Below are 14,732 nucleotides of genomic sequence, written 5' to 3'. Positions count from 1 at the left end.
CATTTTATTGCTACATTCACTTAGCAGAATAATAGTAGTAGATTTTCCCCTAGGGGCCATGACCTTGTCAAATATGGGCTCTATTTTGTGTAGCAAGCCTTAAACGCAATTTTTAAAATAGTATTTGGTTACTCTCATAACATTTATGCTACTACTGCACCAATGGGTATATTTTTCAGGCAGGTCGTTATTGGACATAGTGTTCACAGGGTTCATAGGGGGTGGGATTGATAATTACTTTTCTCCTCCAATAGCATGAATAGTACCTTCTAACACTATGATGTTAGTCAGTAGGGATAAAGATCTAGTTGAGAACCAGCTCAGTTTCTCCATGTTCAATGATAGAAGCATGATCTGTTGTTATTGTTTAGAAAGGTGAATTTAATGACAGTATAAAATATGCTTTTCAAATCAATAAAGCTCAGCAACCATTTGAAGTCTGTTTTTGTAGTGAAGTCAAAGAGTGATAAGGGCCTAAACAAAGGCATGGTACTTGAAATAATGGCAGAGGGTTATTTGAAGGACATTTAGGGTAGAATAAATAGTAAAGGGCAACAGTTTTTGTTAGAACTCAGAAACAGGGATGAATCTGTAAAGGCATTTAGATGCTTACCATTGAATGAAAGTCTTCAAAATTGAAAGATCTGAAAGTATGAGAGAATGGTTAAGAAAAGAACAAACACAAAGCATTGAATAGTGAGTTGGAGAACCACTATTTGCTGCAGGAATCAATGCATGAGAATAGACTTAGGCTGAATGGACTAAGCATATTCATGGCTAACTGAGTTACCAAGAATGCATTGATGTCACAGGAAGGAAAGAAGTAAAAGCACTTTCCCTTGGACTCATTTAACCAAGAAGGGTTCCAGATTTGAATTCTTTACTTCATGCTCCCTGTCTTCCATCCTCTGTCTGTCTATGGTATGAGTCTCAATCTATGCCTGCCTGAAGGCTACCTTGTGAACTTGTCCCTGTATGACTGTGTTTCTGTCCAAGGGTATGTGTGTGTGTGTGTGTGTGTGTGTGTGTGTGTGTGTGTGTGTGTGTGTGTGTAATAAAAGGTTTCATTTATTGAACAGCACAGAAAGAATCACATGGGGAAGAAAGAAAGAATAAAGAATACTTTACAGAATTTTTTCTTTCTTTCTTTTTTTTTTTTTGAGCCAGGGTTTCTTTGTGTAGCCTTGGCTGTCCTGGATCTTGCTCTACAGACCAGGCTGGCTTTGAATTCACAAAGATCCACCTGCCTCTGCCTCCCTAGTGCTGGGATTAAAGGTGTGCGCCACCACCACCCAGCTATTTTATAGAAATCTTTAACAGAGTTTGTCACTGGCTCCAACTAATTCCAACAGACCCAGATAACAAACAGTACCTCAAACATCATACTTATCAATATATATATCCATGGATAGATATTCATTTTAGAAGATTGCTTTTTAACCTTTGTATTTACTGCTTTTAGCAAATGATACAGATACATCGTTCCTGGTCAGGAACATGGGAAAAGTACATGACTTACGATTACAGCTGTGTAATAGCTTAGGTTGTAAAAAATGATAACATGCGAAATCCAAAGCAAGTAAGATTGATTGTTACATTGCTGTCTTAAACAAATGGGCCAAGTACACATAGGATAGCAGTATTAAGTGACCTCAAGGTTGTTATTAACTCTGGCTATGAAGTCCAGCAAAAATTTCAGTCTCTTAGAATGTAATAATTATTTTCATAATATTGCATCACTACATTAGGAAAGAGACCAAGATGACAAAACTGTGATATAAACATCTTAAGTTTTCCAAAAGAACTCTTTCATAAAGTTGAGTCTTTTAATCTCTGTGTATGTTTATGTGTGTGTGTGTGCACATGAGTGCAGTGCAGAGGCCAGAAGAGGGTATCAGCTGGAGTTACAGGCATTTGTGAGCCATGTGGTATGGGTGCTAGGAACTGAACTCTGGTCCTTTTCAAGAACAAAATGCCCATGACAACTGAGCCATCTTTCCAGTCCCATAATTTTTTTAAAGATACTTGTGCTTCGTAAATCAAAACTTGGATATTATAAATTGTTCACAAGAAACTTATTCATGTAGAAAAGGGAGAGCTACTGACTTTCTAATGACCTATATCGCAGCCATTAACTACATGGAACCACTGAACATTTGCAATGTAGATGCTTCTATGTTGGCAATATTTTTAATCTATTAGGTAAGATTAGATAAACTACTTCCAACTGTATCTTTTTACTTTTTAAATATGGTGGATATTCAAAGTAAATATAGACTTACTTATTTTGTTGGCCAGTGTTACCCTTATTCTTGCTTTATGGGAAAAATATTAAGTCTTTTCTTCAAGAGTTGAAGTGATGATATCTCAAATTTCTAGCCAAAATAAATAATAAAAGATTCACTATGAAACCATATGAAGTTTGATTTAATGATAATTTTATTGTGGTTATACTATAATTAAATATAAATTCTAATTTTTACTTTCTAAATCTTCACACTACTTACTTTGAGCTCAGACTAGCTAGATGACTCAAGAAATTGTCTTATTATTTTGTATTATACTGTCATAATTTGAATCTGATTTTCTAAGAAGGAACAACTTAAGCTTCTTATCTTCACAACCAACATTAGATGAAGTCTTGATTTTTTTTCTGTGATCTATAAATTAAAAGACAATAGAGAAGTAGTCATTGTCTTTCTTCTTTTGAGCAGCATCCAAGTACACCAGGGCTAATAACAGAACTGAAAGAGACCGAATAGAACTTCTCCAGGATGCAGAACCTTTGGATTTTAATGCAGAAACATTCACTGATGATTCTCTGGAACCTGAATCAGGAAGGTAAGTTCTGGCTGTGTCACTTGACTCTGGTATGCCTCTGAAATGTTAATGATGTACTGAGCTTGAAAACAAAAGATAATTAAACATGAGAAAAATATTGGGCTTGGTGGGAGTATGCTTGCCTGGTATGCACAAGGCCCCAATTGGATGCTCAGCATAACAAGATAAGAAAAAATTTCCTTTTCAGTATTAATTCAAAAATTTGAAGTATCATTTAATACCTTTCTTTGTTTTGTTTTGTTTTTTGAGACCAAGTCTCATACAGACCAGCTTTCCTTCCAGCTTGCTGTGTAGCTGAAGATGATTTTGATCGGATCCCCTTGCTTTCCCCTCCTGTTACAGGCATGCACCACCACACTCAGTTTATCTAGTCCTGGGGAGTTAAGTCCAGAGACTTGTGTGTGCTAGGCTACATCTACCAACTAAGCTATGTTCTTAGCACTTGATACTCATTATACCCGCTAATTATTTTATTTTTAATAATTATGACATTCTGCCAGGTGTGGTGACATCTGCCTGTAATCTCAGTCTTTGAGCAGCTAAGACAGGAGGAGCAAAATGAGTTTGAGGCCACCCTAGGCCACATAGTAAATTTCATGCCAGAATCAGAAATACAGTGAGCTCTGCTAAAGAAAAACAAAAAGCAAACAAAAAAATCATTCTTTAGTTATAATTGAAATAGATATCTTTATATCTTTTTTTTTTTTTTTTTTTTTTTTTTTTTTTTTTTTTTTTTTGGTTTTTCGAGACAGGGTTTCTCTGTGTAGCTTTGCGCCTTTCCTGGGACTCACTTGGTAGCCCAGGCTGGCCTCGAACTCACAGAGATCCGCCTGGCTCTGCCTCCTGAGTGCTGGGATTAAAGGCGTGCGCCACCACCGCCCGGCGATATCTTTATATCTTAATTTATATCTTAAGAATTGAGACAACACAGAATCATGACTATATTTATATATCTATTTAGCAATCTGATTTATGAAATTCATTATCTTTAGCCATATCTGTATAGCTAATATGTTTTCATGACAGACCCAATGTAAACATTTTAATAACATTGTCTATTGCGAAAATTCTTAGTCGATTAATGTCCTCAAAGACACAATAATTTGCCTGGAGTCACACAGTTTATGAGTAAGAAATCAGGCATTTTAACTCCAGTATGTTGACTACAAAGCCTATGTCTTCATTTGTTTTGCCATGAGAAATAATAAAACAAAAAGCATAAAAATAGAACTTCTGTATGACCCAACTCTGCCACTGTTTATATGCCCAAAAGACTTAAGTATGCATACCACACAGAAATTCCCACATCTGTATCTATTGTTAATTATTAACAATAGCTAAGACTAAATGTCCACCAACAGATAAAAGGTTAAGGAAAAGGTGGTCCATATATACAAAGAGATTTTATTCAACCACAAGGAAAAGTGTAAACATGACTTTGCAAGGAAATATTTGTAACTAAAAATCATGTTAAATGAAATAAGCCAGACTCAAAAGGTCATAAAAGTAAGAAGGGGACTATGAGAGGAAAGGAAAAGATCTTAAATGATGAAGAGAAGGAGAGTAACAGCATACATGTGAAAACAGAAGGAAGACTGCTTGTGAGGACCAGGGGACCAGCAAGAAGGGAACAGGACTGGGGAATAGCAGAGGAAGGGAATGAATATGAATAAAACATGATGTGTGTGTGTGTGTGTGTGTGTGTGTGTGTGTGTGTGTGTGTGTGTGTGTAGCATAAAGAAGCCCATTACTTTGTGTGCTAACTTCAAAAATAAAAACAAAAAAATATCACACATGCTAAAAGTGTTTAATATATTATTGCCTATAAATAACAAAAGCCCTAGAATACTCTGTATTTGACAATTAAATGTGGTTATTTATGCAGTATCCTGAATGTGTCTTACTTCCCCCATTTTGTTTATGTCCTTCACTCTATGGTGTGTGTGTGTGTGTGTGTGTGTGTGTGTGTGTGTGTCTGTCTGTCTGTCTGTCTTCAAACAGGTGCTGGTTGATTTATAATTAAGTCCTTTTGGATTATAATTTTGGGAGATAGGATTCTACTTCTGGCTACTGAATAAATTTTATGGTCTTTACAAATTCTGTAATTACTTTTAGTGTTTTCTCATCGTTTTTCTTTTTTTTTTAAATATTTTAGATCATTTTTGTATGTTTACTTTTTAGGTATCAACCTGGTGGACGATATCTCTCTATGTCTTCCAGCATAATATTTGAAGATATCTAAAGTCTGAAGAAATTCATGGCTCAAGTAACCAAGGTCATCACATCAGCTCAGCCTTTATGAACATCATTGTGACCTACAATTCATCTGTACTCTCTGAATAATAAGGATAACAAAAATGGCATTGAAAATGGATCCCATCTTAACTATATTAAGTTATTGTTTGTTAACTAGAGTATCATCTTTTTTGATAGGATTTATTATATACCATCTGAAGTGTCTGCCTTAGAAGTGTAGTTAAATGGAAGGATTCAGTTCATGATAAAGAGAACACAGTTTGTTTCAAGTTAATTTTTTTCAGGAGAGTTATTTTAAAGTTCAAGGAAATCATAAGTCATACTAAATACTACTATTTTATAACTGTAATTTAAATTTATTCAACCTACATTTCCCAAAGAAGTGAAAGTGAACTGAGACCTCAGATAATTACTGTATTTACAAAACCCATGTCTTAAAATAAGGCTTCCTTATCAGACATAACTGAATGTAAACAACTCTTCTTCCGCTCTGTATACAAAATAGTGGGATTTTGCATGTGTAATTAAGATTACTCTTCAATTGATAGTGTTAGTGTCTTTGGCATGTGTATTCTAATTGAGTGAGGTGTTATTTTCACTCTTTGTGATAACTGGATCTTTTTATGGTTTTCATATTATTGCTTTGTAAAAGATTTTCATTTCAGAGAAAAATATTCACCTTTAGCATTTAGCATACTGACTTGACACTGATCATTCCAGCCAAGAAAAAAAATAATAAATATTAAGGATGGGTAATATATATATATCCAAAGAGTTCCCCAAATTCTCTAATACTTAAAAGATGCCTGTTAATACTCCTTGAAAAGAAAATATTTGGCTATTTTGGCTATTCAGAAGTAAAAAGAAAAATAATCCATTTATGATTATTGCTAGCATTAAAATTTTAACTTAAAAATGTATTAGGATGAAAATGTGTAGTAATAATTTCTTTGTTAAACATGCTTATTATTTTAAATTGGTTGTTTCAACCTTTGCATTTAAGCCAAAGTTGAGTATTATGTTTTAAAGAGCCAGTGTTTTATTACAAAGTGAACATGATTTGAGCACAACATATTTGCAGGGATTGTTCTATGGTCCTGAAATATTTGTGTTTCTTACAGAATCCATTCTACATGAGTGACCAGGTTTGAACTTGTCCAGACAGTCTCGCACCTATTTTCCTTGCAATTATTCCTAGTGCTTACGTGTTACTTTACCATATGTTGAGGACATAGTTCTATATAGGTACTGAAAGGAAGGATGCATCATTCCTCATTATCTTTCTTTTTTAATGGTCGTATTTTTTTATAGCCTTTTAAGTAGAGCCCCTTTTAAATAATTATCAATAGATAGATACTCTGAATTGAAGGTTGCATGCCTGCTTAATTCAAGGACACATAAGGCATATAACCTTTTACTGTGAAATGCGGTCAGAGAACAGTTGACCAGAGCAGTGATAATGTAATGCTGTTTATAATTTCGTGATTGGTTCCTGAAATACCTTGTGCAGATCTTGGAACCTTTCAGTGCCTCAATTTCTTCATTTTTCAGAATGAAGGACGTATTTGCTACTTACCCACTGATCTACCTCACGAAACTGTTGTGAGGGGGTTCGGTTGATGATGGTGTGCTGGGCTGTTTTGTATGTTTGTTTGTATTTGTTTTTTTTTTTTTTTTTTTTTTGGTTTTTCGAGACAGGGTTTCTCTGTGTAGCTTTGCGCCTTTCCTGGGACTCACTTGGTAGCCCAGGCTGGCCTTGAACTCACAGAGATCCGCCTGGCTCTGCCTCCCGAGTGCTGGGATTAAAGGCGTGCGCCACCACCGCCCGGCTGTACTTGTTTTTTAAGTAGTACTTTGAAGGTGAAAAGGATGATTATCACAGTAAGGGGTCTTTGAGAAGCTTTAAAGTCCCCAAAGCAAAATGAACTAATTAGTCTAAAGTCCCTGAAACAGTGTTTCATCATTTGTTCTGTGGATTTACTTTGAAATATTTTTCTTAAATATGATTTTTGTTAAATTTTTTTCTTCATACTCAGATGCTGTTCTTGTAATGGATAAAAAGAGAAGAAATGTCCAATTTTACAGTTAATTTTGATAATACACTAAACAAATTGATAGGAATGTATAAAGGAATTCAGGTATTTTCCTTTGAAGTTACACTAATAGAAGCATACGTTTATATTCATATGTATAGATACATATGTACACACACATATATACTGGGTTTCATTGTGGCTTTTGAGTTACTTCCACAGTGAATTTTTGTTTCAGTGATCCAGAATGTTCAAATTTTTAAAGAGTTTCTCTTACAGGATTTTGTATGCAACAACGTAGAAAAGTTACTTTGCTGAGTAAATTTGTGTATAGAAGGCAATGATTTCATGCTAGAAGACTGAGTTTATTTCTGAGGAATTAAGTTAATATTTATTAAGCTTTGTGTAAAGCATTGATAGTATGTACAATATTTTTATTTTTGAGACACTTATTAATATGTAATGATACAGTCACAAAAATGTTACTACAGAGTTCATATGCATTACATGCAAAATGGTTTTCTTAAAGAATTATTTCTGATACTTTTTCATGTCTTTCTTACATGCTAATAAATATTTGATTAGAATGATCTAAAGTTTAGGTTTTTTTGATACAGGGTCTTATTATTGCCCAGGCTGGCCTCAAACTGTCTGTATAACTGAGGATCACCTTGAACTTCTGATCCTTCTCTTCCACCTCCCAAGTTCTAAGATTAAGGACATGTGCCACAGCACCCAAATCAATATTTTTAAAATAATTGTTAAGAATATTTAACAAGCTAATAACTCAAAATAAGTATTATATAAAAAAATCTTTAAATTTCAAGAATCACTTATATATTGTTAATTTACATTTTAAAACTGCATGATCATTTTATTAATTATACATTTTTATAAAAGAATTTTAAATAAGAATTAAAACATAAAGGTAATTATAAATATTTGCTATCGTACCACATTCATACAAGAGTTTTAGAATAATTTCATCCCACAAAAGGGTCTCACTTCACACAAGTGGTAAGACTTAAAGTATGGAAAGTTCTTATCATAAAAACAAATCAGACTCAACCGCCTAAACACCCCAAAAAAGTGTTGCTTGTTGATTTTTCTGGCCTCTACCATTTAAATTGTCTGATCTAAAATTTAAGCATATGTGTCCAAAGTAAGTGTAGGTGGGAATTTGTAAGAAAGGCATTGTGTATTTTTTAAAGTTTTTTTTCATCATGCTAATGGACAAATTTCATTTGTTTATTTACAGACTTCATTTTATATCTTTAATAGGTTTAGGGAATATTTTTGATCATATGCTGATTACCGTATTAAGAGGAAATAAAACCTACAATTACCATTTAGGCTATAAAGTATGATTTGTACTTAGAATTTGAATAGGCCATGTCTGAAAAAAATCAAGGATGAAAGAATATTTGTACTTAGAGACAAAACATGCCCTTGAGAAATCTGAGCACACTTGAATTTTCAAAGTGCAGTAGACTGTATAAATTTAACTTTCAAAGCTAGGAAGTAAGTGTGTTTAGGGTTGCCTTTCCTTTGTGCCTCCCTCTCCCACCCTCCCTCCTTCCCATCTCTGTCATTTGACTTTCAGGATGCTGACAGATTTTTCTCTTTTGTTTGTTTTATGTACACAGGTTTGTTTGTTTGTTTGTTTGTTTTTTGATGAGCAGTACACTGAAAAGGAATTACTTCTGACTTCAAACCTCATTACTTGAAACAGCAGCATTGTACCTAAAGTAGTGAAACAGACTGCTGGATGAATGAACAGTGTCTGAATAGAAGTGTGGTTCATACTAGCTCAGTGCACTTTCTTTTATATGGCTAAGGAGAGCGCTGCAGTAAAAATTATTTTCACTGTAAAAATTTGTATAAAATGATTTTAAAATGCCCAACATTAAGAACTGTGAGTGCCAGATGGTGGTGGCACACGCCATTAATCTCACCACTTGGGAGGCAGAGGTAGGTGGATCTCTGTGAGTTCAAGGCCAGCCTGGTCTACAGAGTGAGTTCCAGGACAGTCTCCAAAGCTACACAGAAAAACCCTGTCTCAAAAAAAAAAAAAAAAAAGGGTGGGGGGAGAAAAAGGAACTCATAAAAATGTTCATGTTTAAAAATGGAACAAAGGGTTTCAGGAGTCTTTGTGAAATCTGAATTTCTTTTTTGGTAGTACTTCCAGATTAGTGGTTTTTTTTTTGTGACTGGAGACTTGGAAGACTAGACAGGTTTAGCCCCATTTCCAGTACCTGGATCCCAGCCCCATGGGGCGGCACTACCCTCCTTTCCACTGCCAAGGAAGCATGCTCTCACCTCTAATTTCTTCCATATTAGCCAGTATAACAACAACAACAACAAAATTCCATTTTCAAAGAATTTATCCATTGAGATCAGGCGAGGTATTGCTATAATTTAAATTTTTCTTAATAAAGTAATACTTGGTATTATTCTGTCATCTCTATCCTAAAAGATGTTTCAGTTTCTTCCCCAAAAACCTTTTCTTTTGTGATTATGTTGATTACAAATAATTTTGTAAAAGAATTTTCTGTGTTTGATGCAGAAGAGTGGCAAACTGTGGCAGGCATATGTAAGGTGAATCGACAACACATAGAAGTGCACAGCATTTAGAGGTGACATTATGGCAGGACTCCACTGTCTTTATCAAAAGAGAACTGGCTAACATCTTCCCTATTTGGCATGCCAAGTTGTAGGGAAGAGACTGTGTTATTTATTTATTTTTTAAATAATCCAATGGATTTGTTTTTGTCTGTATTTTGGGAACAACTTGAAGGATTTTTCTCATTTTAGAAGATAGAGAATATATCTATCTCTTAAATACTATAACCTAATATATATAAATTATAGCATTGAAAAGTACAAAGAGCTCTAATTATTGATGTTGTTATTCCCTGGTATTTCATTTTTATAAATGTTTTTGTAAGTAAGTAATTGTAATATTGCTTTTAAATAGTTTTAAAGTCATCCTTAAATAAGTTCTGATCCAACATACTACTTTGATACAATATTCTAAAGTGCAGTACTCTGATGTGAATTTGGAACATGTCTGCATTTCCTTAGTTTCTTCATATGTATGCATACACACACAGTACCCAAGAAAAGTATACCATAAGCCTAATTTCCTATTGCATTGATAAAGAGCTTGGTATTTTGCCATTATATAATTCAGTTGACTAGATGAAATAGAACATAAATCTTTTTAAATTGTATCCAATCACAATTTTCAAAATGGTAACTCTTCATTTTGGGGGTGCATGATGCCAAGTTTATCTTTAATCAGCCTTTATTACTGGATGTATAACAGTGGATGTTTTCCTACTTGTCCAGTAGGTTGTAGATTTAACTATTTTTCTGTAGATTCTCACTACATTTTCAAATCTATATTTGGAAAAAACTGCAAATTGCTATCAGTAAGTAAGTTAGCATCTTTGGCCTTATCTATGCATAATGTTCCTTAGTTTGATTTTGACACACTCATTGACTCACAATTCCTTTGTAGTATTGTAACTGACTGTGATGTAATGAATTTTTGAAGTGTTTATATGATTCATTATTAAAATATATATAGCTTTGCATGAAATAAATTACATTTCTATGAGCTACAGTTTTGCTGGTTATTTATGCATCTTCATTGAGATTAAACTGTTTTGAGAAGATCTAAGTATTCTTTATTCCTTATATATCCATTTATATATCCACTGTCAAATGTTATAGAACATTTAAAGATGCATAATTAAATAGGTATACTCTTAGTATCTGCTCTGTCTTGTGTTTACAGTGAAAATAGAAGTAAACAGAAACTTGATGTGCATGTTACTGACAGTAAAAATGGAGAAACAATAGAAAGTTAACAGAACCAAAGATGGCGTTTCAAAAACATAAATAAAAGTGATAAAACTCTAGCCAGCCTAACCAAGAAAACAGAACAGATTTCTTTGCTGTGTGCCAAATATAAACAATTGGGATTTGAAATTCAAAACACAGTAACATATATATTAGTCCCCAAATGAAATACTTAGGTATAAATCTAACAAAATCTATACACATTATATTTGAGAAAAAAATAGTAAAGTGATGAAATTAAACAACTAAGTAAGTGAAGAGATAGTCCATCTTTTTGGCTTAATAGTTTATAGATGTGGATTTTTCCTAACTTGACCTACATACTCAATGCAGTCAATTCAAAAGCCTAGTCAATTATTTTGTGAATATTACCAAATAGTTTATGGGAGAGGCAAAACTCTACAAGAGCCAATTAGATATTGTCAAGAGCAAAGCCTACAAACACTACCTGACTTCGAAGTTAATTATAGAACAGTAAGAAGGCATGGTAGCATTGTTGGGGAAATTACCAGATCACTTAATCAGAATAAGGAACCTAAAAATGAATGCACATGAATAGATTCAGCTGATCTATGACAAAGGACAAAGGCAACCGTGTTGAGAAAAGAATGTCTTCCACAAATGTTGATGGAATAGCTGATAAGCATACTACTACATACAGCTATAAAAAAGCATATTACTATGGATGCCAATCTTACACTTTCCACAATTTAAAACCATGGTCCTGAAGCACAAAACTATAAAAATATAAGGTTACATAGTGGATACTATTGATTATCGAAGGTGATCTTGGGTTTGACAATAATGTTTAAATCTAACACCAAAATGAATCCACTGAAGGAAAACTTGAAAAAATGGTTAGAAAGTATTCAAGTATTCATTTCTTTTTAAGGGTTGGAGAGATGGCTCAGTGGTTAAGAGCACTTACTGCTATTGCAGAGGACCAGGATTTGGTTCCCAGCACCAACATGGCAGCTCACAACCACCTATAAACTCCAGTTCTGGGGAATCAAATGCCCCCTTCTGGTCCCCATGAGCACCAAGCCTTTATGTTGTACGCATATATAATCAGGCACACATGCATACACATAAAATAAATATAAATTTTAAAGTTTTTTAAATACTTTTTTTAATACTTATCACATAAAATTGTGTTTTGTTATGACATGTATAAAAGATTTTGATTATATTTACTAGCTTCCATCATCCCAATGGTTTCTTTCCTAGTCTGTAATATTCCCCTTTCTACTTCTTTCACGTCTTTAAAAGGATTCATTCCATGGATAAGTGAGAGCACATGACACTTATCTTTCTGCATCTGGCTTATCTGACTTAACAAGATCATCTCCAGTCCCATCATTTTCCTTTATGTGACATAAGTTTGACAAATATGGGTGACTATTAATCTGGAATTCTTTCTTATCCTATATAGCTTTTAAGAACTAAGACTTCAAGTTGTATAAACCAGCTGAATAAGTAATACCTAAGCAAAAATAGAAACATGTACAGTATAAGGACAATAACCTTAAAATTATAACAATATACAAAAATATCTTAAACGAAAGTAGAAACATGCATGCAGTTTAACACAAATAACTTTAAATTTGTATCAATATATAAAAATCTTAGAAGTACAAACATATACAATATAACAAAAATAACCTAAATTTGTATCAATATACAAAAATCCATACCAATGTAAATTATTTAAAACTGATAATTGCTTTTTTAGTTTGAAAATAGTCACAATAATCTACCTTTTTATTCTATCATATCTAATCCCCCCCTTTTTCTTTTCCAAATGAGATCCCTGAGTTTAATATCTTTTGTTCAGCCCCTTACCCTATAACAACTTATAACCAACCCCCTTACCTGATGACAAATATCCATAACCCTGAGAAAGAGCAAAAACCATCTACCCCATTTATTGGGAAAGTGGGCATCATGTTCTTAAAATTACTTCCTGCTGTTTGGGGGGGGCGACAGCATCTCTAGGGAACCCTGTAAAAACTGAAACAATGGTTAAGTCTCTGGAGAACTAGCTGCATGATTTGTTGCCAGTCTCTGAGTAATGGGAAAGTGTAGAGCTTATCTGAAGTCCTGGCTGGAGTGTTACATGAGCATGGACCATCTCAATTAGTCACCTTGAAATTGTGCTGAGAAGTTTGTAGTTCAAAGCCGTTCTTAGGGTGGTGGATATCGGCTTAGTGGCATACAGCTGGTTGTGGGGCCCCATCAACTTTTTGGAGAATTCAGAGATCACTGTTAGGAATATTTATCATTCACTGTAGAAAACTTAAACATCATGAATATCAAAACAGAAAGTTTAAATTTTGAAATAGTACTATACCTAAATAACAGTTTTAAAGAGTCAAAATTAATTCAAGGGGTCTGAGATTTGTGACAATAATAGCCCCTAGATTTTGGTTTTCTTCTATCCCATACTAGGTGGCTCTTCTGATATGAGACAGAGACTCTGATTTTTGTGTTAACATATGCTTGGGTTTAGAGGAGAGAGCCACACTCCAACTCCAAAGCCACCTTAGTTTTTAGTTGAGTTGGGACTGTAAAGACCATCTGTTTAATGTGACTGTAGAGACCAGTGAAAACAAACATTTTGAGAGGTATATGAGATTTTACCCTGTTGAAAGTATATTACACCGTTAGTCCAGATTATTCCTTTTTCTTGTAATTTTTTCCAGACAATTCTCTCTTCTTCTTTAGATGTCTATCTGTCCAAAGGTCTTTGACTTCTTCAAGATAGATGTTTTTATTTTCCTGCAAAGACAAGAACAGAACCTTGCCCTGACTCTAATTTGGTGAATTTTTCCTTTTGACAAGTAGAATGGCCACACTGGTTGATGAACTATCACCTCTCATCATTAAGAGGTCTCTCCTGTTCAAATCAAATCTTTATTAATTTTGATGGTATCCATAGCTTTACTTCTGTGGAAACAAAAGCAAAACCCCTTCCCCAACATAACATATCCTGGTTTCCATTCTGAGGTCAACACATCTGTAAAGTATACAGGCTGATTTAATTCAGTAGTTTTTTTCTACTGTCCAATGTCTGTCGGCAGCTGTCATTCCAGTCTTAATTTATACAGGTATTCCCATGACGGCCATGACTTCTAATAGATGTGTAAGTACAGAATTGGCCTTTTCAGAACTCAAAGCCATTGCCCATTGAAATCCTGAATATATATCTATGGTATGGTATACATATTTTAATTTTCCAAATTCTGAAAAATGAAACACATCCATCTGCCAAATTTCATTTCATAACTCTGTGGTTATTGAGATTATAGCACACACAATAAGACAGTACCCAAACAAAGCAAAATGAAACAAAAAATCCACAAAGATACCAGGGAATTAAGTTTTCATTCTATGAATCTATTATTTTTATGTAACCAGAGCTAGAAAACAAAGAACTAGAGAAGAGGAAATTATAGAACAAAGCAAGTGAAGACATTTTGTATACTATATTTCTAGTATGAATATAAAGTAATTCAAATGGTCTTAGTGTTAGTTGTCCCTTCTCATATTCCCTCCTGTACCCTTCTCACAATCCCCATCCCTATTTTATCCTTCTATTGTAGTTTCTGTCTTATCTCTCCATGACACTATATTCTACTTCCCATTCCTTGGGAGATCCTCTCCTCCCTCCTACTCCCTTGCATAAAGCCAGGGTGTGGTCATCATATACAGATTGCATTTGTACATTAGCATAAT

General features: G+C 34.0%; 1 protein-coding gene across 1 annotated transcript in view; it reads left to right on the top strand.

The window, feature by feature from the left end:
- Positions 1-10,758, top strand: part of Lmbrd2 (LMBR1 domain containing 2) — a 59,523-nt gene extending 48,765 nt beyond the window's left edge. The window contains exons 17-18 of the mRNA XM_052743153.1: positions 2,715-2,841; positions 5,023-10,758. Coding sequence (XP_052599113.1) covers positions 2,715-2,841; positions 5,023-5,083 — 188 coding nt within the window. The 3' untranslated portion in view covers positions 5,084-10,758. The remainder of the gene's footprint in view (positions 1-2,714; positions 2,842-5,022) is intronic.
- The last annotated feature ends 3,974 nt before the right edge of the window (positions 10,759-14,732 follow it).

The sequence above is a fragment of the Peromyscus californicus genome, unplaced genomic scaffold, assembly GCF_007827085.1.
Source record: "Peromyscus californicus insignis strain IS unplaced genomic scaffold, ASM782708v3 Scaffold_18__1_contigs__length_77618521, whole genome shotgun sequence".
In the NCBI taxonomy this organism is placed as follows: Eukaryota; Metazoa; Chordata; class Mammalia; order Rodentia; family Cricetidae; genus Peromyscus; species Peromyscus californicus.
The sequence above is the reverse complement of the archived record's forward strand: the minus strand, read 5'-3'. Positions and strand labels throughout refer to the sequence as shown.